Raw genomic sequence first — 27,020 nt, 5'->3', positions numbered from 1 at the left:
TGGTGTTACGTTATTGCCGCAAAATATGCCGTAGAAGGCCGCCAGGAATATGACGCTGTGGAACACGCCGTAATGAAGTGATTTTAAAACCATCTGTGATCTGAGGGGAGACTTGGGGAATGGTCCTACCCTGGGGTTAGATTTTGAATCCGCTTGGTCTCTGGTAATCCTCCACTGGCACAGAATCTGGGAAAGAAGGCATGTGTTTGGTGAACATTGCTGTTGGCTCTCTGGCACATTTGGTGGATGTTCTAGAGTCTTACTGATGGATTCTCTACGCCGTAAGGATCCTGATCAGCCAAGCCCAGAGCAGTCTTTGTGACAAAACTTGTTTTAACAACCAGGAGAGATGACATCAAGTTAGTGACAGAGAAGAGGGTCCACCACCATGGTGAAATTCATCTACCTTTAAAGGACACTCGGTGAAGAGAAACTCCACCAACATTTGAATAATTGTGTTAACTCTGCTTACGCGTGGATGGCGGTATTTTGATGAGGCACTTCTGTTGCGGTACACCAGGTGCGCTTGGGAAAGTCATTATTTGTTCCCTTCGTTGATTACATTTGCCGCAGGACTGAAAGTTGATGGTGAAACACTTGAGGGGTGTGCTCTATTTGGGGAGTATAGTTGGTAGCAGTTCAGTGTCTGCCTTCTCCGCAAAAGGTCTGGGGTTTGAACTTGTTCCAAGCTGCTTTGTTCTGCCACAATCTTGAAGTTCGAGCAATGTGTTTTGAAAGTTGAGACTTGGAAGAATGCATGCACCTGCCTTATCTTGAACCAGCTGCTGCAGGGTTTGTCGTGTCAGAAGCCTATTGATCGGAACGTTTGGTACTCATGGTTGACATTGCTTATCCACTGTTGGCAGGGAAATGAAACAACATGTTTTCACATCATATCAGCTGAACAGAGATTCTGACAGTGTCAGATAAAGACACATTGGCGTAGAACCGCACTTTCATGGACTCTAGTTTCAATCCTGTAAAGCCTAAAGGGAATCTCAATCCTTATGTTTGTTTAATTTGTTGCAATTGAGTAATGTAACGCGACCATTCAACCTCGGTCCATGAGTGGGCATGTTACCGGGGTTCCACTGTAAATTCCATGCAGATATCCAACTAGATTCAAAGACCATCTGAGTTAGGGTCTGATGACCACTAAACTAGACCACGCTGTCTCTTTAATGAGAGTTTGTGAATCAAATTAAAGATGCCAGTTTCCCTTATTTCATCTTATATTCGATTACCGCCACCCAAACTTAATTTTCAAGTTTGAAATCTTGTCGCTCGACATCTCGGCATCTGACGCAGCAACTCATTGGCAATTTGCCGGGAGCAGGTGTCCAGTTGGTAATATGTCAATCTTTAACAAGCTTCTGAGGTCCGCAGAGAGGCCGGTTGATTTGAACGGGGAATTAGGCTGGTCTCTGAGCACACATGCACAGCTGTCCCATGCTAATGCCATCACGAGAAGCGCTATTAAGTCATCGCTGTTTCCATTCCTAGGGTAAAGTTTTTGGCCGGTTAATTTCATTTGGGTTCTTGCATGTCCGAATGGTCTTCGGTGATTGGGGCCACTCTTGGGGGGACTTGATTGAGTTATCAGTTCATCAAGAGATGAGGGAAGCTTTTAGTACCACTGATGGGGCAGGGCTTAGATGATTTGATCTTGCTTGGTGTTGGAGGGCAAGGACTCATTTTTTCTTGAGATACTTTTTCTTGACCCAAATGACCAGAAATGACTCATTTCAATGTCTCCCTTTGACTTCTTCCCTTTGTGGTGCTCATTGGGACTGGGACTGATGATACAGGGTTTGCCTGCTAGGCCAACCAGAAGTAAAATTCCGCGTGGTTTCTCTGAGTAACTTCGTTTCTCATCATTCCTACTTTCAGTGGATACAAGAAGGGAAGCCCCTGAGGCAGCCTCAAGTCCTAGAGGTAAGTCAAGAGCTGTTGACTCAGTCCAATAGGGGTGGCCATGAGAGGTACATGCCAAATTACCAGAGCTATGTATCAGTCACTTAGTTTCTCCTGTGCATGCCATCACATTGTGCATTGACTTTCTGACAAGGGCAGTTGCCGGTGAGAGTTGGGGACTCAGTTTTCAGTTTGGTTCAAATAGCCCCTCTCGATCAAATGTATCTCTCAACTTTAAATGAGATTTTGAGTCTATCAGTTATAATCTTATATTGAAGTTGAGACATAAAACTGTCATTTATGACCAGACTTTCTTCGTCCAATCTTGTTGAAGAGTTTTATGAGTTGATCGCAGGTGGAGTACCAGTGTACTGAATGGGAAGTGATAATTAATTTAAGTGCTCTAAGATTCGTGTCCGATATTGTCCAAGTTTAGTTAAGTTGATGATGATAAATCTTTAACTCGGTAACAGTTCTCTTGTCTCCCTCGGAAACTTTGCAATAATCAAATAAAAGTTGGACACAAGACACTCCTCAAAGTTTACTCTTGGTTTCTAGTCTGACCTAATTCAAGGCCAAGAGAAATTTAACTCTGTTGTTTCCTATGTCTCCTGCCCTCGGAAACTTTTCAATGATTCAATCAAACCCAAACAAGGCTGCTTGATTAGAAAGCTAATCAAATGATGGTCTTGTCTTGTAGAAGCTGATGAAGAAACTCGCTTGCCATGATTGATCCGATATAGACTGCCCCCATTGATTATCGTTGTCTTCTCTCAGTATCGACTTGAATAATGGTCATTAAAGAACATTGCATTGCCGAGTCAGTTGAGTGTGACTCAGACTGGCGATCAGCTGGAATGAGAATAAATGGCTTTGGAGATCTCCAGCCTTCTTTGGGTTGGGTACATTTGAGTGTTTAACCAGGGGCATCTGTGGTAAAAAAACACATTCAATGGGTGAAAACTTTGCGTGGACAAGTAGAAAATCAAGAAAGCTTTCTCCAAATTCTCCAGCCTCTTGTTTGAGGGGTTTTGTCAGGGGCATCAGCGGTAAAAAGCACATTTAACAGCTGAAAACATTGCGCAGAACATTAAGAAAGCTTCATTAGGGTTCCTTGGTTCAGTACCTTGCTGAATCTAACAAATAGTAGCTTTGCAAGTCTTAAGTCTTGAAGGAAAAGATCCAAGATAAAGAAATTACCTAAAGGAATTGCGGCCATGATTTACAGATGGCATTGTTAGCAAATTTGTCAATTCATCTAATCCGCAGTTGCAATAACCCCGGAGAACCCCTGATATCTTCGAACGACCAAGACCTGGAAAAAAACACAATTCATCACTGTATTAGATCTTCCTGTGAGTGGTGCGTGGTCCCGCGGGAGAAATCTCATCTGAACGCAGGTGGCGGGGTCAACAGAATTCTTACCACGGTAATTCATTGGCAAAATGTAACTGATTTGCACAATTCCCGCCGGGACCTGAAGGAGTAGATTCCGCGCTCTCCATTCAATACAATTAGCCGAATGGTTAATGCTAAAATGGGACCCTATGTGCCAGATAACTTGTGTCGCAGGTGTGGCACGCCTATTCATTACCGGGAGAGTGTGGGTAAGAGTTTGGGAAATGGCGTTGCGATTCAGCGCGAGATGATATTTTGGTAATGGCTGTCAGAACCTGCCAGAGCCCCAGCTGCTAACAGAGAGAATTTGCCCCAATCTAGCAAATCAGACCTTCAATAATGAAATTACTGCAGGCCAATACTCTGAAGGATCTGCAAACAAGACATCACTGTGATCAAAGTGAGGCTTCATGTGAAAGTCGCGTGGGGAAATCAGATCAGCCGAGGTGCATAAATTTGTTAATTGGTTCCCCGAATGTGGAAATTGGCATGACATGTCAGTCGTCGAGCATCCCAAATCAAGAAAAGGGCCGATATTCCTGGAACCATTCCTCCTTCTGAGACAGGAGGCTACTCCATGGAAAATCCTTTAAATAAGATCACAGTTGCCAATGAGAACTTCTGATTTGATGGAAAACCAACCAAACGATGTTGATCCAAGTTGTTGCCAAACGTTCAGAGGCTAACAGGAGACCCTGTAGGTTTTTGAAGCTGCTGAAATCAGCGTAACCAGCATTTCAACTCCACGCAGTCTACACCACATGAAACTAAGTACAAGCATTTTTTTCACTTTTTTTTGCTCAAAATGAACCAACATCACCAATAACTTCAGTCGCAAAAGTTTTTTGACTTTGACTGATTAAAAATTTTTTTAAGTCCAAATATTTTTTTCACTTTTTTTTTTGGCTCAAAATGAACCAACATCACCAATAACTTCAGTCATAAAAGTTTTTTGACTATGAAAATATTTCAAAATTTTCAATTGACTGACTGACAGATTTTCAACTTCACTAACACACGACCACCCCGGTAACGCGACCATTCAACCTCGGCCCCATGAGAGGTCGTGTTACTGAGGTTACACTGTACTTACTTCATCAACACGCAAACTTTCAATTGAATTAAATTGCTGGTTAAAACCAGGAAAAGGCACTTATTTCAAGGGAATTCCGACTGGTATAAAATAATTGATTAAACACTTGGTGCATCTATCAAGCCATTGCTGCCACCTGCTCAATTTTTTTCTTCAAATTCTCATGAAAAAGTCAAATCAAAATTTCTGCCATCAGTTATTCAACTCTACAGGGTAAAGACTTTCAATAGCAGCACATACTTGCTGGTTATATTTGTTACTCTGAGAAGGCTGTTTTAGTCCCTGTAGATTGACTGATATTTCCGCTCAGCACCCACAGATGGTGGGTCCGCGTTTTTCAGCGCTCTTGTGTGACATCTTCAATGAAACACCTGGGTTCTAAAAGAAACTCACTGGAGATTCTCTTCTGGAGGTTGAGCAGTCGCTCCCACCTGCATCATTCAAACTGTGAATAAACCTCGCTCCTCGATTATAACAATACTTCCACTCTACTGTGCTACCCATCTACCATAGACCATGAAATGTTCGCAAATCGGAAAGTAAAATTAGCTCATTAGCTCACTGTTCAGGGGAGCTTATACGATACCGTCGTCGTTGTCCGTCATCGTCGTCGTGGTCCATCGTTGCGTCGTCGTCGTTGTCATCGTCGTCGTTGTCGTCGTCGTCGTTGTCATCGTCGTCGTTGTCGTCATCCGTCGTCGTCGTCGTCGTTGTCGTCATCCGTCGTCGTCGTCATTGTCGTCGTCATCGCCGTTGTTGTCGTCGTCGCCATTGTAGTCGTCGTCGCCGTCGTCGTCGTTGTCGTTGTCGTCGTTGTTTGTCGTCGTCGTCGTAGTTGTCCGTCATTAACTTTTGACAAAAGAGTGGCACGTTTCTTAGCCACTTGACCTAGAAGGATAATACTTTGTGTGTGGATACCCCTAGGCAAGACCTTCTCTCTAAATGAAAATTAGCGCAATTTGACTGCTTGTCTGTAATATAGGTGGCGCTCTTTGAAAACCTATATTTGGCTGTATCTTATGAACGCTGCTAGCTAGAATCATGAATTTTTTGCCGTAGATGCATCTAATAAGAAATTGCTTGAAATATAACCTATGTTTTTGATTTGACCTACTTTTCAAGGTCACAGAGGTCAAAGCTCGAATTAACAGATGATAGCATACAAATAACATGTCCTTGCTATTTTTTGGCTCACTGTAGTGGAGTCAATACAACTTGTCTTGATCTGCCCAGCCAAATCTTGTCAATATTGAAATTCCTCCTGTGATCTCTGAAATACACTTCGCAGATTCCAGCATGGTACCTTGTCACCTCCAGAACTTCCCCGATTCCAGCATGGCCAGTTGTCACCTCCAGAACTTCTCATCTTTTGCGCACGTCACATCCACCTGTGACCGAGATGCCTTATTTCACTGTTATTTTATTTCCGTCACCCACATCTGATGTCCTATTAAAACTAAACCTCACTTGTCATCAGCACGTGATGCATCCAAGTCACGGAGGCTCATCCAGTTATCTGTGATAATTGTAGAGAAGAGACGAGGGATTACATGTGTTCGTGGTGTTGATGGCTTGTTTAGGGGCACTAATGAATGAGGGGGGTGTTGCTGTCACCTGTCACCGCCAGTGGTCACTTTGCCTGGGTCTGATATTAAGTGCTTGATCTGTAGGTGTCTGGCTCTGATAATCTTGAGGGAATATCCAGGAATTTGAGAAGGAGGAACATTGTCAATTACGAATTTGGATGGGGGATTGATTGGAGAGGGGGAGGGCGGTGGAGATATCAGTCAGGTATGAGGTGATGCTAGAGTAGAGAACATTCCCTAATAAATAACATTATATAAGATACTCAGGTTTTTCCTTGTTTTATTTAATATGTTCAAATGGACAGCCTGCAGAGAAAAAAAGGCCATGGCAGAATGCTTTTCCGCTAACCGTCGTATTTCTGCTGAGGTGTTGGAAGATCATTTTGCAGTGAAAAAGAAAACACGAAGAATCAGTGGCAACCAGCTTCTTTGTCACGATCTGTGAGAATGTATGTGATGATGATGACAATAAACAGCTGTGATTTACATCACCAAGTATGGTGATTAACCATGGGTTCCTCTTATCTAACGAAACAGATCGGGAAACTTTCTTGAAAACTGTGTAAGTGAAACCATTCTCCTCTCTCTTCTGCCCGAATGGTATGCATCACCATTCAAAACATCTGCTGCGGTTTCAGATTTTTCCCGGTTAACCCGAGTTATTTCTTATCAAATCGGTCCATTCTTGATGACGTACCCCCAGCTAGTCTCCCTGATTGTTTACAACTTAAAAGGAACACTCCCAAACATCAATTGCCATCTCCTTCTGGTTCATTGCAACCACAGCTCTTATGTTCAGTTCAATTGTCTTCTTAAAAACTTCACGTTCTGTTTTCTCACGCTCTGTATCCTGAGGCGTCGCCCAAAGCGTATGATCAGTACCATGTGCATTTCACCAAGTCTAATTTTCCAGTCCTACAGTCTCAGGAGGTGAAATTGTAATCAGTTTCACAGATCCACATCTGTTGTCGTTAGCAAAGTTCTTGAGCAGATAGAGAAGCAGGTTTTGCCAGGTTAGAATCGCCCCCGGAGTATAATTGAGCTCTTGTGAAGGAATCTTTTTCAGTTTTGTTTTTATGAAGGTAGATGACAGCACCTGCTCTTTAAGTTTGTTCATTTAATGTTTTGAAATTCGGTGTAGTTGGTCATGTGTCAGCCGTGCAGTTACCATCCTACCCAGCATGAATAAAACTTGTTGTGTGTCCTTTACTTGTCTCGCTCTTTGGTGGCGATGCATATCACTGCTGTTTTGATGATGGAACCTCAAAGGCCATACTGTGTGTCTCCCAAATTCAGTCTCTGTTTAACACACCTATCTGTCTGACAATATTGACGATACATTCTTGACACGTCCACAAACTGGAATTCTGCGAAGTTATCAGTTGATTTCATCCCTTGATGAATCATATCCAGGTCATCGCAGCTTGTCAGATGGATGGACATAACTGTTATCAATCTCTTTCAGATGTTAATTCCTATTTGTTTTATTCTAGGCCTCAAATACTGGCACCTGTTTGAGAGACAGTGAAACTTTTCTATACCTAGCAGATGGTCCGATCAAGCCATTGATGATCCTAGTGTGAGCTGGTGATCCAGCTTTTACTGTGAAATTAAGAAAAGAGAGGTCCCGGCCACCATAATCTGACTAAAACCTACTGAAGGCAATAGGCAGTAAATTTGGCCTATCATTCATTATTCAAATTCCAACCTTATACTCTTATCTTAGAATTATTTTTTTGGAGCTTATGGGGGATTTTCTGTGAACACAAATCTGTTCACCGCTCAGTGGTTTTTCAGCGAAGTGTAACAAATTTAGAGGTTTTCAGAATCTCAAAAAAGGCTTGTTTTCAAAAGCTCAGAAACCTTTTATTTCTAACAGTGTTTGGCTGTCCTTTAGACCCCTCACTGGAATGACGTAGAAGTCCCAGAGCCACGAGTGTCAAGATGCTTTTTTGCATAGCATCTGCCTTTAACAGTTTTAGACAAGGCCTCTCACACCTGGAGGAGAAGCTACGAACTATGTAATTAACTATGTAATAAATCTAGAGCCTGACTATCCAGGTTTGATCAGGTGTGGCAGATGTGTGAAAAAATATTGATTGGAATCATCTGATTAAATTTACCATTGTTCAATTTCTGTGGATGTTTTCTCAACACATATCTTTCTATTGCAATTCCTTGTTTTGCCACACCCGGCCCACTCCCTTTAAATTCTATGTCCAGCTGATCACACCCCTTTAATACAAGCTTTGAGTTGTTGGTGCCTGCATCCATCTGATCTCCGTATATCAGTTCCATCAATGTCTGTCAGGTGCCACCACTAGTAGAAGAAGATCTGTATCACGGCTATAAATCCTATCATTGAAGAGTAAAAATGTGTTATATCCACTCCACCAGGAGGCACTATTCCAGAACAAACATGTAATTTGATAACCTGGCCATTTTATTACAGTCAATTTGTCACAGATTTTCAATATTAGAAAACTAATCAAATTTGTGTCAATCATGTTTTATTATAATATCTGTGAGATATAACAATGAGATGACAGGTGAACATGTCAAGCAAGTGAAGTTTATTACACTTTCACATACAGCATCTGTGTTGGAAGACAGAACAATCGTTGTCTGCTGGGTACATAGTAAGGCCAAACAAGATGATCATGTTGTCGGCCTTGCAGTGTTCAACATTTCAGATTGTTTCAATGTTATTTCCTTCAAACTAATTAATATGGAGGAACTTGTATTGTCCCTGGGCTGTCAGAGTGGCAAAGACTAAGGCACCTGTCACCTCTGAGGTCCCCGTTCCTGGTTTCATGTAATAAAGAAGGTGACTCTCTTCAAGGAACGAGTTTACAATCCCCGATCACACCCCAAAAAAGTTCATCGGTTGACTAACAAAGCACCACTGTTCAATGGATTTATAGTTGAATGCGATCAAACTACGTCATTTCCGATCGGGGATTGTAAATTTTAACCCTCTTCAACAGGGTAGGTTTCCTCTGTCCTCTGTCAATCCTCAAAATATTAAAAGGAGAATGCTACTGATTTACTGAGACTATGCCAACCAAACTTAAGATTTATGAAAAAAAACAAAACAGGTGTCGGACAAGAAACAGAATATCTTTTTGGATTGTAACTTACATAGAATCGATGAGGAATTACTGCAAACAATGGTCGCATCTGTGACGGAGGCACAGATGCTGACAGTCAATAAGAATTCAATAATGTACCATATGCTCGGCGCAAATTGGTAAAAAATGAGAAAGCACTTGTATCCCTGATTGGCTGCTGAAGAATGCCTTGAGGTTGAGTTAACTCTTACTCAGTTTAGATGGTTTGATCACCGAACTGATGTGACTGAATCTTTTTTCAGGCATATAGGATGTGTCACCAATTGATTCTGGGTTGTAAGAGAAGTTTTATGGACAACTAGGTCAAGTGGTTGAAGGAAATATCTGTGCACTAAGTGAATGGGAAGAAGTGTACATTGGTAATAGTAGGGGCCTCCATTTGATTGATTACATGGATTCGTTTCTACAGCAAAGTTAGTGTGAGATAAAAAGTGTTACAGTCTGCTCCAAAGGTCCTGGTGTATCTCATCAAATAGATAGGTTATTACATGGCAATTGAACATATGGTCTCGTCTACTTTTGTCCCAGTCTTTCTGAATAGGCCTAAAGTACTAAGGCCTGGTCATCACCATCTGTTGCAGCATGTGCTGGAGATATTGACAGATATGAAAAGTGGGCATCTGTAACCGTTCCACATTTTAATTTGAGATTGGAATATTTGAGAAATAGTGTTGATGCCTGGCTGTTCTGGTGTGGGTCATTTGAAGCCATGTAGCTTGTGATACGGTGATGACATCTCCCCCTTGAAGTGCTACTCCTATCTCTTGAGACAAAAAGACTAAAGCAGATGTTAAAGTAGATGTTTGTATTCGCATGTGCAACCGTATAAAATTCGGAAATATTGTTCCAGTTGTGGGGCTGATTCACTAGTGAAGCATTGAAGATGGTAATGACAGTATTCTCTCAGGCTATTCACCTTGTGGAAAACAAAAAAACCCTCTCATGGCTTTGGTCTTTTAGATAACACTATTAAATAACAATGGGCCAAATTCACAAAGGGCGTTTAGCTTAAAACAGCGATTAACTTCTGAATAGACAGATTCAGGTCCTTCATGTAAATCTTCACAGAATATGAATAGGCCCTGAAACTGATTAGAGAGAAGTTACACGCGTCTAACCCTTAAAATACAATGCCAACCCAGAGACAACCAGATAATATCCACATTTCCAGCATCGAGGTGTAGTTCAAGTTCAATGGCATGCAAATGAAGATGTACATGTGATAAGAGAGGCATGACAGGTGTTCCCCTTGTGGGCTATTGAGTTCGGTCAGATATTTTTGGATGCCTGTGAGGGATAAATCCAATTTGACAGGACTACTCCACACTACCTTATGTTTGAGTGACATCAAGAGCACTGTGACAGACTGGATGTCCAAATGAATAAAATGGTTCACATAAACAAGGCTGATTGGTACCTGAAACTCAGGAATTGCTGTATGCCCCTTTATGTCATTGAAAGTGATGAGTCTTTTTATGTTGGTGGACCAGAACTGAAACTCAGGAATTGCTGTCTGCCCCTTTATGTCAATGAAAGTGATGAGTCTTTTTATGTTGGTGGACCAGAACTGAAACTCAGGAATTGCTGTCTGCCCCTTTATGTCAATGAAAGTGATGAGTCTTTTTATGTTGGTGGACCAGAACTGAAACTCAGGAATTGCTGTCTGCCCCTTTATGTCAATGAAAGTGATGAATCTTTTTATGTTGGTGGACCAGAACTGAAACTCAGGAATTGCTGTCTGCCCCTTTATGTCAATGAAAGTGATGAGTCTTTTTATGTTGGTGGACCATTTTGTGTAGTCTTCTTCTCCATAATGACACCCTGTCTATCAAGGACACTGCATTTGGTCTTTTCCTACAAATTTGAACTCTGTAATCAGGTCTACCCTAAATTAAGGGCAACATTTGTCAGTCCAAGGAGATATCACCTCCAGTCTTGATGGGGAGGGGAAGGTCTCCAGGGATCTAAAGCAGACCATCACTTTTGCTAGTTCCATCGTTTCATTAGACCATCAATGTTGGATGTGTAAACGGGTACATAAGATTGAGATAACGCCCGGTCGGGAATCGGGGCAGATCCGATCGATCCAAATGAGGTTTTTTGGTGCACGTCTAAACAACCCTTGGCCTAGTTGTGAGATTCTACTCTCTCAGTTGATACTTAGGTTCTTGTAGGGCCTGCAGCTGATTCATTAGTTGTTCAGCTTTCCAGTGCAATGCACTGCATGACAGTCCTCGCTCTGCAAAATCAATGTTAACTTCAATGAATTAACTTAATAAGAATTGTCAGGGCTCCCAAGTTGTCTTGCTCTCATCGGAAAGGAGAAAGTGTTTTCTCATTGTTGGAATTTCTTTTCATTCCACGATATTTCTGCAAGTTAAGGTTGTGTTCATCTTGTATGAGGTTTTCCAAACATGACTTGGAGAAAGTTTTTTAAAATAATTGTTTGAATTTTTTTCATTCCTTGAGATTTCTTGATATAGTGAGGTTGTGTTCATCTGGTATGGTGTATTTCAAGCAAGACCTGTGTATGAAAGATCGAAAAGAATGCACCACCATTTGTTCTGCGAATAGCAGGTCATAAAATTGCATGAACTGATATTTTCTGGTACTATACATGTACGAGTGATAAAACCAGGTTGTTAAATTTACCTCAAAATTCAGAGCATGTCAGATCATGTCAGATCATATCAGATCATGTCATATCATCCTTGCCACCTGTCTGCCACAAGTTTCTCAGAAACTTTACAAATGATCACACATTTTGCCGAGTCCCTCTCGGGTCTTTCGAGGCAGACCCCATGGTATATTGGAACGAGGCAGACCCCATGGTAAGTTGGTACGTCTGGCTTGAATTCACACGATTCTCTGCAAGTAGGAAAACGGACTCAATAACGTGGGCCTTGGAAAACTTATTCATGAGGGACTTGGTTGAGTGCCTTGTTTATCTGCTCCGGATTGCAGCTGTTAGAATCACTAGTTGCAATCTGTGGCCACAATTCATTTCATGTTGTGCCGGCATGCATCTCGGAACATATCTCTTTCTCAATGTATTCACTGCAAAATTGCATGTCAGAAATTCGAATTTTTCGACAGATCATAAGCTCTCAAATGCAACGCAGAGGAATGATATCTCCAGTGCCTGACACCATGCTGTCTGATGATGACCTTCCAATTGATCTGACCTCAAGAAATGCCCCCTGGAGATATTATGACCAGGCAGAGCAGAGTAAGTATCTTCTTCATGTACACAGGTGAGAACAGGTGATTTAATCGTAAAGAATAATCCGGAGAAAGATATAAAATCTGCATGCTGATTGGTAAAAAACATGGTGATAATCTCCTATCAACTCGATTGAGTCACCTGTGTGCACCAAACTTTCATCATTGATAAAGGAAACGTATTCAGAATTGCTTACGACAATCAGAATTTTGAACGACCCAAAACCCTAGGCCCTTATAAGCTTGTGTTAAATCTTGTTGTAGGTCTCCTCAAGTAGTTGATTTTGTACTCTTCATTGGATTGCAGTCGTTTTCTCCAAGGAATGTCTTTTTGACTGTTGCAGCCATCAGGACTTGAGCGTTAAATTATCTTTTTGTAAATATGATGACTTGTGTAATTGTCATCACACATTGAAGGCTTTGAGGATGGTGAGGATGGTCGTTTCAGGTGTTCTGTCAGTAACTCAACAAACTATGATAGGGTAACATTGATTACAACACCTGTGCCTCATTGCAAGAGCTGATCCCACTCTCCTGAGCTGGTTTCCTCCAAGGCTTTCACCTAGAAGAAGAAACCTTACAGGAAGGTTGAGTTTCTGCCATGGAATCAATGTGTTCTAAACCCAAAGAAAGGCGTCCAAATGAATTGGATGCTCATTTAAAACCTGGGAGGCTGTTCTCAGGAAAACAAAGAACAGACTCCAGCCCTTGAAATGAGCATTCACTATGTTTTGAAAAAGTTCTAATTGCTTTAGGATTTCAAGTTCTAGCCAAAATGGTGGTGTCTATGGTCAATCCTTAATGGGTTTGTGTCATGGAATCAATGTGTCTCAGCTCCAAAAGAGGTTTGTCCTTGATGGGTTTGTGTCATGGCACCAGTGTGGCTCAGATAAAAAAGAGGTTTGTCCTTGATGGGTTTGTGTCATGGCACCAGTGTGGCTCAGATAAAAAAGAGGTTTATCCTTGATGGGTTTGTGTCATGGCACCAGTGTGGCTCAGATAAAAAAGAGGTTTGTCCTTGATGGGTTTGTGTCATGGCACCAGTGTGGCTCAGATAAAAAAGAGGTTTGTCCTTGATAGGTTTGTGTCATGGCACCAGTGTGGCTCAGATAAAAAAGAGGTTTGTCTTCGATGAGTTCGTGTCATGGCATCATTGTGTCCTGAATTTCTTCTCTTACTGTTTCAAATACCTGAGAATATCAGACAAGTCACTTCCAAGATATGAGGGTCTTCCAACTCGGTTGTTCCTTGCTATGTCCCAATCACTGTGATTCTAGCAAAATCCAGTTTGACCCAGGCATTCGAGTGGCCCAGTCACTTGCATCAAGTTCAGCAGTTGTTAATTTAACTCTGTTATGTCCCCAAAGATGCCAGCTCAGTAACTGACTGATGTGACCAGTTACTTCACTTGCCTCCAGATCTTGAGGGGTTGATGTGACAGAGGATGCCAGCCGAGTGACTGATACGCCAGTTAATCCGGCAATCTGGTAAGATTTCTCCAATCATCCTTCCTAATCCCACTGGGATGTCATATTACTCATCCTGGCTGTGATTTGTCATGTCAGCCTAGCACCAGGCTCAGGGAGCGAACACCCTGCACATCTGGGTGGCCTCTCGGGCACTGGATGTTACAGGGGCTGAAATATTCCCCCCTGAGATATGGTCTATGGAGATTTCGGTTCAAACTTGATATCAGATCAGATTGAGGATAGCCATTTGTTTTGATTTGCTATGGAGAACAGCGTGTATATGTGGCACTGTGAACACTACCCTAGTCCTCACTGACTCTAGTCTTCAGTTACACAGTTATGTTACGTCCATCTGTGGAGTAGGTCAATGAGAAGGGACACTTTTAGTAGCTGTTGTTTGACTGGTCCAGTACTTAGCTACCGATATATTTGTGACAAAAGATATAACTGTCGATATAGATGAATTAATACCACCAGATGGTATATGGATTGCGTATTAACATGACACCCTTGGGACATGTCCCAGTCATCTGGCCTCCACCGGTTTCACTTAAACAGATTGCATTGACGTCTGTCGATGAATTAAAACTTTTGATAAATATGAACTAATAACCATTAGGTGGGATTACTTGGCACATGGGACCTTGGCTCAAGCAGGACTTGATAAAGACAACAATAGTCCAAGAGCTGTTTTAGTATTTGTTCCTTGTGATGACCACACTCTGTGATCAGTTCTGTTGTGCTAATATTATGTGCTCGGCGATCTTCAGAATCTTGTCAAGGTAAAGTTGAAGATTTCATTTATACAGCACTTTTTTGATTAGTCATGCTCAAAGCAATTTAGCATCCAAGGGTATTCGATTGGATGTTAAGGGGCAGCTACAAAGTGTATTATACAACCTTAAGAACAAAAAATTGCTCATAAGGAATTTGAACTCACAACCTCCTGGCACTCTAAGTCTAAGCACTCTGCCACAGCACTTCTCAACCAAGTATTTTTTGAGGGGTATGAAACTGTAGTGCATATCTGAGATCTTACCAAATCCTCAAAAAATGAATGATAACTATTACATACGTAACCTAGTATAAAGAAAGAGTTTTAGCCTCATCCTGCAGTTGTGTCTGCCTTCTATTTATCATGTTCACTTTCTCACTAAATGATAGTTCTAAAAAGGTTGTACTATAAAAAAATCCGGTTAATTTCTTGTGCATGACTTATTTATTTCCTCTCTGCATCTGCTGTTTTATTTCTCATCCATTTGGCAAATTATCATTTGTAAAAAGGTGTGTGTTCTCATATATTCTGGTATAAAGTGCACATTTATTATCTCCATTGTATATGGCCTTAATTGCAATTGTAGCTTCTGTCTTCAACATAATTTTTTACATTTTTGCAAGAAAAACATCAATTGTTTGCAAATGCCGAAGGAATTTGTCCAAATTTTTTTCACTTTTTTTTCCTGCTCAAAATGAATCAAAATCATCAGTCGTCCCAAAATTTTTTTGACTCTGAAAATTTTTCGAAATTTTGAACTTATGAAAGGATGAGGGTTAGAAAAAATTTTTAAGTCCAAATATTTTTTTCACTTTTTTTTTCTCCTCAAAATGAACCAACATCATCAGTCCCAAAACTTTTTTGACTCTGAAAATTTTTCAAAACTGGGAACTTATGAAAGGATTATTTAAGTACAAATATTATGGTGATTTACGAACGATATCCCAAATTTCATGATGAATCTCCAAAAATTTTCTCAGGTGAGGGGAGGGAGTGGCAGAAATCTATTACCATCTTGTATGGCATCGAATTTGTTACCCCTGTATTACCTAACTGTTAGAAGAAATCAAGAGACCATGTCTTTTTGTTAGTGTGTGATCTGGTGTTAATTTATAACACTGCCTCAGCAACTGCATGATTCATAAGTTGGGGCATCTGCCTTTTCAAGCGCTCCTTCCTTTTATATTTCACTGTCACTTTTCCCATCATGCATCACCTGTTTCGCCGCATACATTATAAATAAGTGTGTTAAAAACACCTGGTCTTCAATTGATATGCATTGCTAATGTGACATTGTACAATAACATATCAAGCTCTGTCACTATGTGGAACTTCCCAACAATCTCGGAAAAAAATGAAGATTTGTTTCTTTCTCAGCCACAAGGAAGGCAGAGAACAGTATCATTGTCACAACACCAGTATCATCGTCACAACACCAGTATCATCGTCACAACACCAGTATCATCGTCACAACACCAGTATCATCATCACAACACCAGTATCATCGTCACAACACCAGTATCATTGTCACAACACCAGTATCATTGTCACAACACCAGTATCATTGTCACAACACCAGTATCATTGTCACAACACCAGTATCATCGTCACAACACCAGTATCATCGTCACAACACCAGTATCATCGTCACAACACCAGTATCATTGTCACAACACCAGTATCAATCTCTAGCTGCCCCTATGCCCTAGCTCCATACTCTGCAGGGCAAACAAGCCCTGCATGGTTATGAGTGATTAGTTCTAGTCATCAACCCACAGTGGCAGCACCCGTACATTAATAAACAATTTGTGTGTCTCTGTCTGCGGATATATGTAGGCTTGTTTCCGCTTGACAAAGGCCTATATAAACTAACTCAAACAAGATTCATTTTAATTTGTAAAGCACTCTTCATATCAATCAAATAAGAGAGATTCTGCAGCGTTTATTGAATTTACGATAAATCCCGGGAGTAAAGATTTAATTAATCATGGTCTGTCGAATCTATTTGTTGCGATGCAAATGTCGATGAAGGGGACATCTGGCACATGTATGATACTTGTCACGAGGGTTTTTGCTGACAAGAGCCCAAAGTCTATTTGCAAATTTGCAAATGTTCTGTTTTTGTCTGCATCATTTGTGGCTCTGTAGCAAAAACTACTGGTTAGATTTCTTTGAAGTTTGGTTTCTATTGATCCATGTTACGCCACTAACGGGATGCTCTCATTCTAGAAATCTTGGTAATGAATGCCCCAGATGTAATAGTGCACACAGTCTCATCTGAAGTGTGGCGGGAGGGCGAGAGGCTTGGCATGTCCCTCCATAGAATACAGCCCATGTTATTTGTAATGAGTAAGCCTACGTTGCACCCAACATTCTTCTGAGACTGGCAATCTGTCTCTGATTGGCTGAGCCTGCCTCACTGTTGCTGCTGTCAGATTGCTGCCGGCTGTGGCTGTCAGTTACCTACACTGTAAGTCACCCGCCCATCAGTCAGCAGGTTCATAATTAGAGGTTTATTAGTTACAAATTATGAGCGGATGCCTCAGACAGGTTTGGTGTGAAATACAGGCAGTTGGCGTATGGTAGAAGTTAGGTTCGACCAGGTGTGGGCGAGTGTAGTGTCGCCAGTAAGTCTGAGAGCCAGATAGCAACCAGGCTTGAGCAACTGTTGCTTGTCTTTGATTTAGGATTAATTTGTCGAACCTCCTGTTATGCATTTTTCCCCGCCCTTAAAAAAATTTGGTGTTTTTGCCTTGTTACTCAAACAAAAAGAAATATGAGAAAAAGGTCTTCAAATCTCAGAGCTATCAGATAAACTATGCTTTCCTCCCCCACCATCTTTAGTACTCGTCCACAACTGGAATTACTGATGACTAGCTGCCCTTCTTTTCAACTCAGTATGTCAAATTTGTTGTGGAGGTAATGAATCATCATGGATGCAAGAATCACACATTGGGTGGCTGAATTCACCACATCAACATACATCACTCTATCCTAGGGTGGTGGCTTAGCTGGGCAGATCAAGGTGGAGTCGCAGAGGTGTAGGTGCCCCCCTTATTTGAAAAGAGTCTTTGCAATTAACCATGAATTTCAGTGAATTGATGCTGAAAGTCACCATCGTGCCCCCTCTTTTTCAGTGGTGCCCTCAGCTTCTCTGAGTCACTTCCACTCAAGCTTTGGCTAAAACAGACATTTGCTGTCTTGAAGAAAAATCACAGAGAAGTTGTGAGCCTTTAAGTAGGAACATCCGACAACCGCACGTGTTCACCAGATTGCCGGTGTAAGGTTAACCATGATGACTTGCATGTGTTCGCGTCATAACTTCTGGCGCCAGACTGGCGGGGAGAAATCTGGAAGATCGCTGCTCCTGACCTCTGCCCAAACAAATATGTTAAGATGCTGTTGATTGGGACATGCCACACTCGTAGGAAAACAGATGTGGGCCAGGCGTAAAGAAAACAACACTGTTTGTGTTTCAGACCAGTTGCTGGTTCTTGTCTGTGCTGAAAGCTGATGGATGGGAGCAGAACTGTTGGTGATGGACGAAAGAGGGGTGCCCATGCTTTGGGCGGGTGGATTTGCCTGGCCTTCCTTTTGGGATGGAAAGAGTTTGAAACTTTTTATGCCAGATATGGTAATGACAACAGGGAAAGGGGGCCAACTCCTTCCGGTGAGTCACTGCAAACTGATCAAACTGTTCAGATCTTATACCTGATAGACTCCCTTTTCACAGCCTTTACTTATGTATTAACCTTATGGGGGAGTTCACAGAGAAGTGGCCTCGACTCACACCAACTACTTCCTGTAGAACATATGTCCCTTTCTGAAACAGGTCAGTTGACAGGTGATGAAAATCTTGTGGAAGATGACACAGACCATATTTGGAAAAAATACTTTCTCGAAGGTCTGACCAGTCATGACCTTGTTGCTGCTTAGCACTTACTTAACTTTCAATTCTATCAGGAAATAACTCAGTGCCTTAGAAAGGATTCAAACCCACGACCTCTTAGTAAGGAGTTCGGCACTCTCACCCTTGAGCTATCATGCTTTGTGTGGTGAGTGACGATTTGATTGGAATAATTGTAACTTTCTCTTTACCCTTGCCTGGCCAGTCTCATCCTGCCAGAGTCATGCTATCAATTGAATCAGTTTGAAGTTCAAACAATAGTAGGTCTGCTGCACCTTTCAAAAGCCAGGTTTCCTCTCAAAGATGTAAATATTATTAAATCTGTGCGAGTGATTCTTTCACACCTGAGGCTACGTAGATTTTTTAATTTGCTGGCTTTGGATGTCATTGGCACCTGGCTAAATAGCATTTAATATCAAGAGCGGAATATATCTTGTGATGGTATGTGCTTAGGAATGGGGAAGCGGGAGATTCTCATCGAGATCCTGAGGAAAGGATGTTCAGAGTGAAGTGGCCCACAAAGGTCAATTAGTTTTTTCTTGTTTTCTCAAGAGTAGCTAAAATGAATTAGGCAATTATCATAGGAATAAGCAAATTACCATAGGGTGTGGATGTAGAATTCAAAAAGGAATAACCTTGTATGGCTGCTAATCCTGTCTATTAGGAACAAATCCCTTCTGGTGTAGTATCGATGGCATCCCCCCCCCACCCGCCCACTCGAGCAGTGGGCAGTAGCTAACGGTGGCAGAGTCATGCTGCCATTAACCACTACATAGCTCCATCAATGACTCGAAGAACTGTACAATTTGCATCCCCTCCTTCAGAAGTTTTCTGCATTTGTTCAGTCCCCCTGGGAAATTCTACCAGACATGTCATCTCAATCAATATTGCACAGATTTATTGTTGTCATGCTGCACAAATTATTAATGAATCCCTAGAGGATGCTGTATGTGACAAAAAGTAATCAGTGTGTTAGTCGATAAGTGTCATCTTCACTGAAATGGCTGGTGGTCAAGATCTTTTTAGGGCTTTGAGGAAACGATAGTTGTTCTTAAACTTGGTTGCATTTGTAACTCGCGTCCATGTATATACATTTCTGTTTCCTGGGTCATGCTTGAAGCTTTGAAGATATTTCATAACCCCTCAATGACGTTTCATGGCTGTTAAAGGGAAAATAATGTAGGCATGATTTCTTCTTACAAAAAGTCGAGCTGCTGCCCACCCTCGGACTGAAAATGCCTCAGGACATCTACATCACTTGTGACATCCCAAAAACTGAAATCAAGCCTCTGGCCCCCAGTATCCCCAAAACATAAGCTACCATGGCCCCGCCTACTGTCTCGCTTTAATAACACTCCCTCAAAGATATCTCAATGTTGTTTTGATTCTGGCGTGGGATCCGTAACTTGTGTTCTCACTAATTTTCAATTTCTTGTTTCGAACGGTTCCTTTATGGAATCATGTGTTCATGGGTAAGAAAATTGCACCCACCTGCACATCAATATAGAATCTCAGATAATTTCCCAGGATGGAAAAAATAACCTCGAGCGTTACGATTCCAAAGAATATGGGTGCATTGGTAAATAAGGTTGTTTATGGAAGATCGATTGATTTGAGATTGGTTATTATTACTATGAAGCAAGTTTGATTGCTGGGTATCCTGAGTGTCTTAGGAAGGATATGACTGAGGGATGTCCTTTTCCATTCAGATGTGGTCACCTACACGAGCTGACCCAAGATTCAGAAAAGAGGGCATTTCACACTCAAATTCCTTGTTTATTTTTTCAAAATCTCAAAATTTCATGTTCAGTTTAATAGATTTTTCTGAAAGAATAAGGGTTGGACCACCTGATCCAGCAGAAGCCTGGTTTATTTGATTGTTTTTGACACAGTAGAATTACACCACTGCAATATGCATGAGCAGCACTTTACTGAAATGACATTTAAAAGATCCCAGCTGACCTTTACAAAGGCGTTCAATATCACCAAGTTTATTTTTCCCATGTGTATAATATATAACCCTGTATTGAACATTGTATTTTGTTGAACCTGGGACCCCTACGGATGTGTATTCTGTCCCCTTCCCATAAATCTATTTAAATTGACTGTTTTCTGAAGTAATTAGAGCCCCACTAGTGACAAATTGGTGCTAGACGCCTGTGAAAATACGGCCTGCAATAACTAGTGTTATATTGATTCATAAACTCATAATAAACTTGCCATAATTGGTCCTTGAGATCGTTTCCTGGTGGTGCATACTAATTGTAGTTTGATTCTTGGTTACTTTTTGATGACCAATTAGATGTGTGCCTAGCCTCAGCTGTGGTCAGCGGCAAACCTATACATCCCCACACACTCACATCACCCTCTACCTCAGTTTGCTCCTGAATTCTGCCAAAATCATCATCAATTTCCATAAAGCTGTCAGACTTTGGTAAAAATTGTTTGTTGTAATTCAATTCCTTTCCTCCCTACACAGTTTTGCTTGAGCAATCAGTGTTCACTGTTTGCAGCAACTGTACCCCTGATATGAATAGATTTCAAATCAACTGTGATTTATCTTTCTCTCATTCTCCAAGCTAACCCACGGACATCACCCCTTTTACACCTAGACAAGTCAGAACCAATAAAACACTGCCAATGTAGTTGATGTGGTACAGATGCTGCATGCAAAAATCAGCTCAAAATTCCAAACGCTTCATGGTTTTTCAAACATTTGGTAAATTTTTGCAAAATTCTGCCATCAAACTCAAAAAGAGGCCTTGGATCCAGGGCCCATATGACCATCAATGACCATGAATGTATAGGACTGAAAAGCCTGTACGACCTGGGTACAAGGTATTTTTAAAGTGGTCTGCATCCGCAAACTGTGCGTGCTATAATGCTGAAAATGCGGGATATTGATGATAGACACATAATCTAATAGATGTTAAAGCGAAATTTTTATATTGGATTTGACTTATAATTAGGGATATTGATAAGAGTACATAGATACATAATCACATGAAGTTTGGTTGCAATCTGATCATTAGTTTCGGAGAAATAGACTTTGTTTAATTTTCAAGATGGCCGCCTGGCGGCCATATTGGTTGATGGATTTGACTGAAAATCAGGGTTGTTGAAAAGAGTACATAGATATACAATCACCTAATCGCCAGCTACCTAATGCCACAACATGACTTGAAATAAAACCCATGTATCAATGAAAATCAAATTAAATTAATCAAAACGGATGTGAAATTGCAAACAAAGGGAGCTTGTTTGTGTAGGTTTATCATTGCATTTTTCGTTCCACAGATGTCACCAATGATCGTATCCCTGCTGGTTCTACATTTTGATTGTAAAGTAAGAATGGTTTATTTATATTTGTAGAGGTTTATCACTCCTGTGCTGGTCACAGATGCTTCTGGTCCATAGATATCTGATGAGCTGGTTGTGCTCTTTGGAGACAGGTGTATCATGATGATAAAACTCTCCACGGTGATCTTACTGCTGTGTTGAAGAGTGTGGACTTTCACTCTTTTCTGTGGGATGAATGAACCCTGAGCTGAAAGTGGTATTGGCTTTTTTGGCTCTATGTTGATCTCCATCAAGACTCGTGCAATCGACTATGCTGTATATTTCTGTAAACTTTGATAGTCCTATGTGGTGGTTGATGTGGGGGGGGGGGGGGTTTTCTGTTAGCTTGCAATTGTCCCATCTCTAACTGAGGTCATGCTCCGCAACTGAGAGTTCTGACATAACCACCTTGGCTAGGTGGCGTCTGTTGATCCAAGGCAAAGAAGTGTTTCGTGGTGCTGCCGTCAATAGTGCATTGGCCCTACCCCCTGGTCTTGCCTCCAAGTCTGTAGCTGTCATGAAAATCCGCCTCTCTTCACTAACAACTTTCACTGTCATCTGAGAACTGGTAACATAACACAATTAAATGAGATATTTTTCAGAGCCCCTTTATTTTGCCATTTTTCATGATTGCTTCATCACTGCCAACTTCAACCTTGAGGTGGACCTACCGCCACCACCATCTATATTCAGGCCTACTCATCAAACATTCACATTATGGTGTTCTGTACACCCTGCATCCATTTGTAATATGCTTTTGTTACGAACCACTCCACTATCTGGCCAGCATCACACAGCAACTTTCGTTTTATCACCTACTGATACAGATATGTTTTGTGTCAATTTCAAACTGTTGTCTGGTTAATGTTGATGGGAACATGATGAGCTGGGAGAAGCCACACCTGGGACCAAGCTCTAATTGTATATGTATTATCTCCTTGTTTTATCATTGCTGTTGTCCGACTATAGATATGGATACCACGGCTAGGGACCCTCACCGAAAGGCAGTGCACTGAAAAGGACTGCATCACACTGCTTTTGACTGAAACCCCCACTGCATATGACTGTCTTAGGCATATCATTTTTTCTTAATGTTTTAAAACCACTGATTTTGACTGAAAGACCACTGCAAAGCACTGCCACTTGCATATCATTATGAAGGACGTATTTCAAAAACACTGCCTATGACTGAAAGACCACTGATTTCCACTTCTCCAACTCTGATCGAAACCCGTGGCATTTTCAACATGACTGAAAACCACTGCTTTATGACTGGTGAGATTAAGACTTGATGGCAGTGTAAAGCAGTGGTAATTGCAGTCAAATTCAGTGTTAAATATCACCCATAATGCAACCTGAGACAGGAAGCTCGTAAGTTTGAATTTGATAGTCAAACATTCAAGAAATCATGGTACCTCTTCATATTTCTCGATATTTACCCGAATTTCAATATGAGAAGAGGGGAGTTTTAGTCAGTTTGAATTGGAACACATAAGGAGCCAAATGAATGCAAAAAGGGTAATCTCGACAGACACTGAAGTTGTATTTTCAGCAAATCAAGAAGGCTGTATAGGCCCTATAGGTGTTGTAATGCATGCATACACTGCAAGATATCTGCATGTATCTTCATGCATCTACTATAGGCCCTATAGGTGTTAATTGTAATGTATGCATACACTGCAAATTATCTGCATGGGAGCTCAATACACATCAATCAGTAGATCATTATTCTACAGGCTGCGTGCAGTTACTTTATTTGGAAGTCAATTTGATCTAGCTTCAATCCCTGACATCACTGACAGTAGCTATGTGCCATGTGTCGTTTCAAGTAACCCCATCGTCTAGTAACCCCATCTGACCACTGTCATTATGACAAAGTTTGCAATGACGTAGGTCAAGGACGTGAATTTGTCATCTTTTTACTGTGTCACGTCATCATACAATGGCGATGTCCTCTATTTGTGCAGATGACGTCATCACTGCCATATTGGACGCAAACACACCGTCTAAAATAGGACAGCAAAAGTAACAGTTTGCTAGAAGTTTTTGCTTTTTCGAACAATTTCTTTGGTTGTCATCAGCACAGGGGGGTCACGTCCCCCAAACCTTTCTCGGCATCCGTGCCTGCATGCCATTAAATAAATTATTCATATTAACACTGAAAATGACTGCTCCCTCCAAGAGGTTTTGGAAATGGCAGTCAAAATCAGTGGTGTTTCAGTGTGGATTCAGTGTGCTGCGAAATATTTAAATTAACACTGAACCCCACTGCCAGCCCTGTGCATGATGCATAGTGGGGAGTCATTTTCAGTGTCAAAAGCAGTGGAAATCAGTCAGCCTAAATATTTAAATGAGCACTGCTTTTGACTGCCTTACCACTGATTTTGACTGTCTTACCACTGCTTATGACTCCCTACCCTCTATTTTTGATTGCTGTATAACTGTATGCTTTGGTATTGCGTGACTGAAAAACACTCCCTATGACTGCTTTCCACTGATTTCAACACTGCCATAAAAATGTGAGGTAACACTGCAACCTGACTGAATCCTGACTGATATCACACTGCTTTTCGGTGAGGGGAGTTCTGGAGAAACACACAGTTGCTGACCAGGAAAAATGAGATGTTAGAAGTACTAGTTAATTGTAAGATGTAAAGGTACAAGGGATGATTTGTTGACTCATGGGAAGGGTTCTCTCGCTACCTAAGTGTACTCTATCAGTAATCTGCTTTATTAAGAAAGCTGTTGGATGAAGAAACAGTCTACAGTTGAAAGCCGCTTTTGCACAAGTTGATTTTAGATATCTATTTGATGTGAAAATTTCTGTGATTTTTCACAGGTCTTTTGCACCTCTCTGTATAAATTTACAAAGTGTCAAAATCAGCAGGGCTCATTCATCGAGCAAACAGATCTGCCGAGAACAGCATAATAGTTTAATTATTGCTTGGGAGGAGAGCATTGTCTGGCAGTGACAGGCCACCATTTGCCTCACAATACATGGCACAGTTGTAACCGGTGATTCTGACAGCAGGTTTAGAACACACGCCTGCCCGTGACATGCCGCTTGTACCGGTATCATGAAAAACTTGCTGGGGAATTTTTGTCATGGTGTTTGACTCGGTCAGAGTTTCATGGTTTTGTGATATTAAAAGTTGACACCTTTGAATTAGTTATATCATGATGGTGGCGATTTAATGGACAGAGAATGAACATCTCTTTAGGGGTGTGGCATGCTAAGATAAGACAGCAGGAGATGGAAGTGTTTTTTTGCAGTGAACTGGGAGATGTCCAGCCGCCACAGACTAAACAACAAGGGCATCAATGAGGCCATGATAGATGGATCTAAATGGAAGAGAATTTGGCCAGCTGAGTGAGTATTGTGTCAGGCTGCCCATCTGCCTATTTTAAATGCTCTGATTTGGCCCTTGACTATTATCGTTTTACAAATAATGGGGAACATGAAATATCGTGAAAAAGCTGAACAAACACGAGAACAAGCTTTAACTAATGAGCCTGGCAGATGATCAAATCACATCTCAAGAACGGCACGGGTAAGATACATTATTGGATTTGTTCAGCGGAGAGAGACCAGATATTCGGCTAGAGCACTCGCCAGATCGACCAAATCCTCCCGATGCTTTTAGCCGGGAGGTGCGGGGATCATCCTGGTGTTGATCTATAGATACTCGATTCTACAGCATTGGGGAAATATTTAATTTTGTTGAAATTAGCTTGGTTGGTTGGGTTTGAATATCGAAACTCGTTTTCTGCCAGGAAAATCGGAGGGCCAAGGGGAAGTGGGGATTGTTAATGGGGTTCCTGTTGATCTTCATTTCCAATGTTGTCGGTTAGGGTCCATAGCTGGTGTGGAAAGGCAAAGGGGAATGTCCTTAGCTTTACCTGAAAGTGTTTTTTTGCATTTTACAGGGCAATAAAGGCAAAAAGAGGCAGCTATGCCAGCTGAGTGTGCAGATGACTGAGACAACCACTTTCATTAGTAGTTAAACCAACAATGAAAATCGAGAAAAAAACAACCATCAAGACAGGTCGATTTCATCTGCTTAAATTTTTAATTGTCAACTCTAAGCCTCTTATCTCCTTGACAAGGTGATACTGGTTGGAATCTAATTGTATTCAAGACCCATTATGGCCTGATGAAAACAAGCCCAGATGTTAACCTACTCAAGAGGTGCTTGGGTTGGGAAAACACTTGAAACAGCATTCCGTCTGAAGTTCCATAAATCGCCCAATTGCTTGTAGCAGCTAAGGTTGTGTAGTTGTGCTTTGAATCAATACACCCAGGTGCCACTGATTGGCCAAACTCACACAGATGGGCTGTACTTTTGCTACCGCCATTATAAATTCATTGCCAAATGGATTACCCATACATAATGAATATCAAATATGGGCTGAAACAATCCCTTGTTGTTTGTGAGGCCTGATGAAATATTCAAAGATACCCTGACTCTTTCTTTCAAACTTTGGCTTCTGTCTTTGATTTGGTGTGGAAGAGGGGTTGCTCATTATGAGGGAGTGACATACCTTAGTTGGTGAAACTGGCTGTCTCTTCATGGCAAAGTGAGAGGGATTAGAATCTATGAAACCATGCATCAATTGCCTATCATCTTTGGGTGTATTGGCATCAGTTTCAAGGAAAAGGTATTCTAAGCTTAAGAAAAGTCATTGGTAACTTCAGTAGATTGCCGTATAGTCCATGAATGTATCGTAGATGCTTTGACGATTCACCACCTCAACAAAGCAGCTTTCTGGGACCCTAGCTAGGGTCCAAGCTATGAGGTTCATTGTGGAGAAACGATACAGAATGTTGCCTGGATGCTGTGGGGAAACCTTTAAGGAACAGTTACTTTTGGCAAGCACTGTATGGTGCGCCATAATGGAGTTTACAGTATCTACAAATGGCCTGTCTGTGCATCGTTTCATTTCTCATCACTAATAATTCATTGAATGGGATCTGCACCCTGTTCACACTAATTGGAAGTGAACCCATGAATGGGACATTCTAAACCATATCAAATATTTACCATCATAATCTCAAGGGATTCGTAAACTTGCTGTTTTTTTCATTACTGTGAATATAACATGAATCTCATGCTACATAGCTGTAGTATCCATGTCTGATGCTGTTGGGTTCATCAGAAACAATTGCTGATAGACCACTTTTCCTG

General features: G+C 41.3%; 1 protein-coding gene across 3 annotated transcripts in view; it reads left to right on the top strand.

The window, feature by feature from the left end:
- Window positions 1–12,234: 12,234 nt before the first annotated feature.
- The window catches only part of LOC135495766 (protein CBFA2T1-like), a 62,802-nt gene continuing 48,016 nt past the window's right edge, over window positions 12,235–27,020 (top strand). For all 3 annotated transcript variants that reach the window (XM_064784664.1, XM_064784662.1, XM_064784670.1), the window contains exon 1: window positions 12,235–12,351. In XM_064784664.1, the coding sequence (XP_064640734.1) occupies window positions 12,249–12,351 (103 nt within the window). In that variant the 5' untranslated portion in view covers window positions 12,235–12,248. The remainder of the gene's footprint in view (window positions 12,352–27,020) is intronic.

Source organism: Lineus longissimus, chromosome 11 (assembly GCF_910592395.1).
Source record: "Lineus longissimus chromosome 11, tnLinLong1.2, whole genome shotgun sequence".
Classification (NCBI taxonomy): Eukaryota; Metazoa; Nemertea; class Pilidiophora; order Heteronemertea; family Lineidae; genus Lineus; species Lineus longissimus.
The sequence above is the reverse complement of the archived record's forward strand: the minus strand, read 5'-3'. Positions and strand labels throughout refer to the sequence as shown.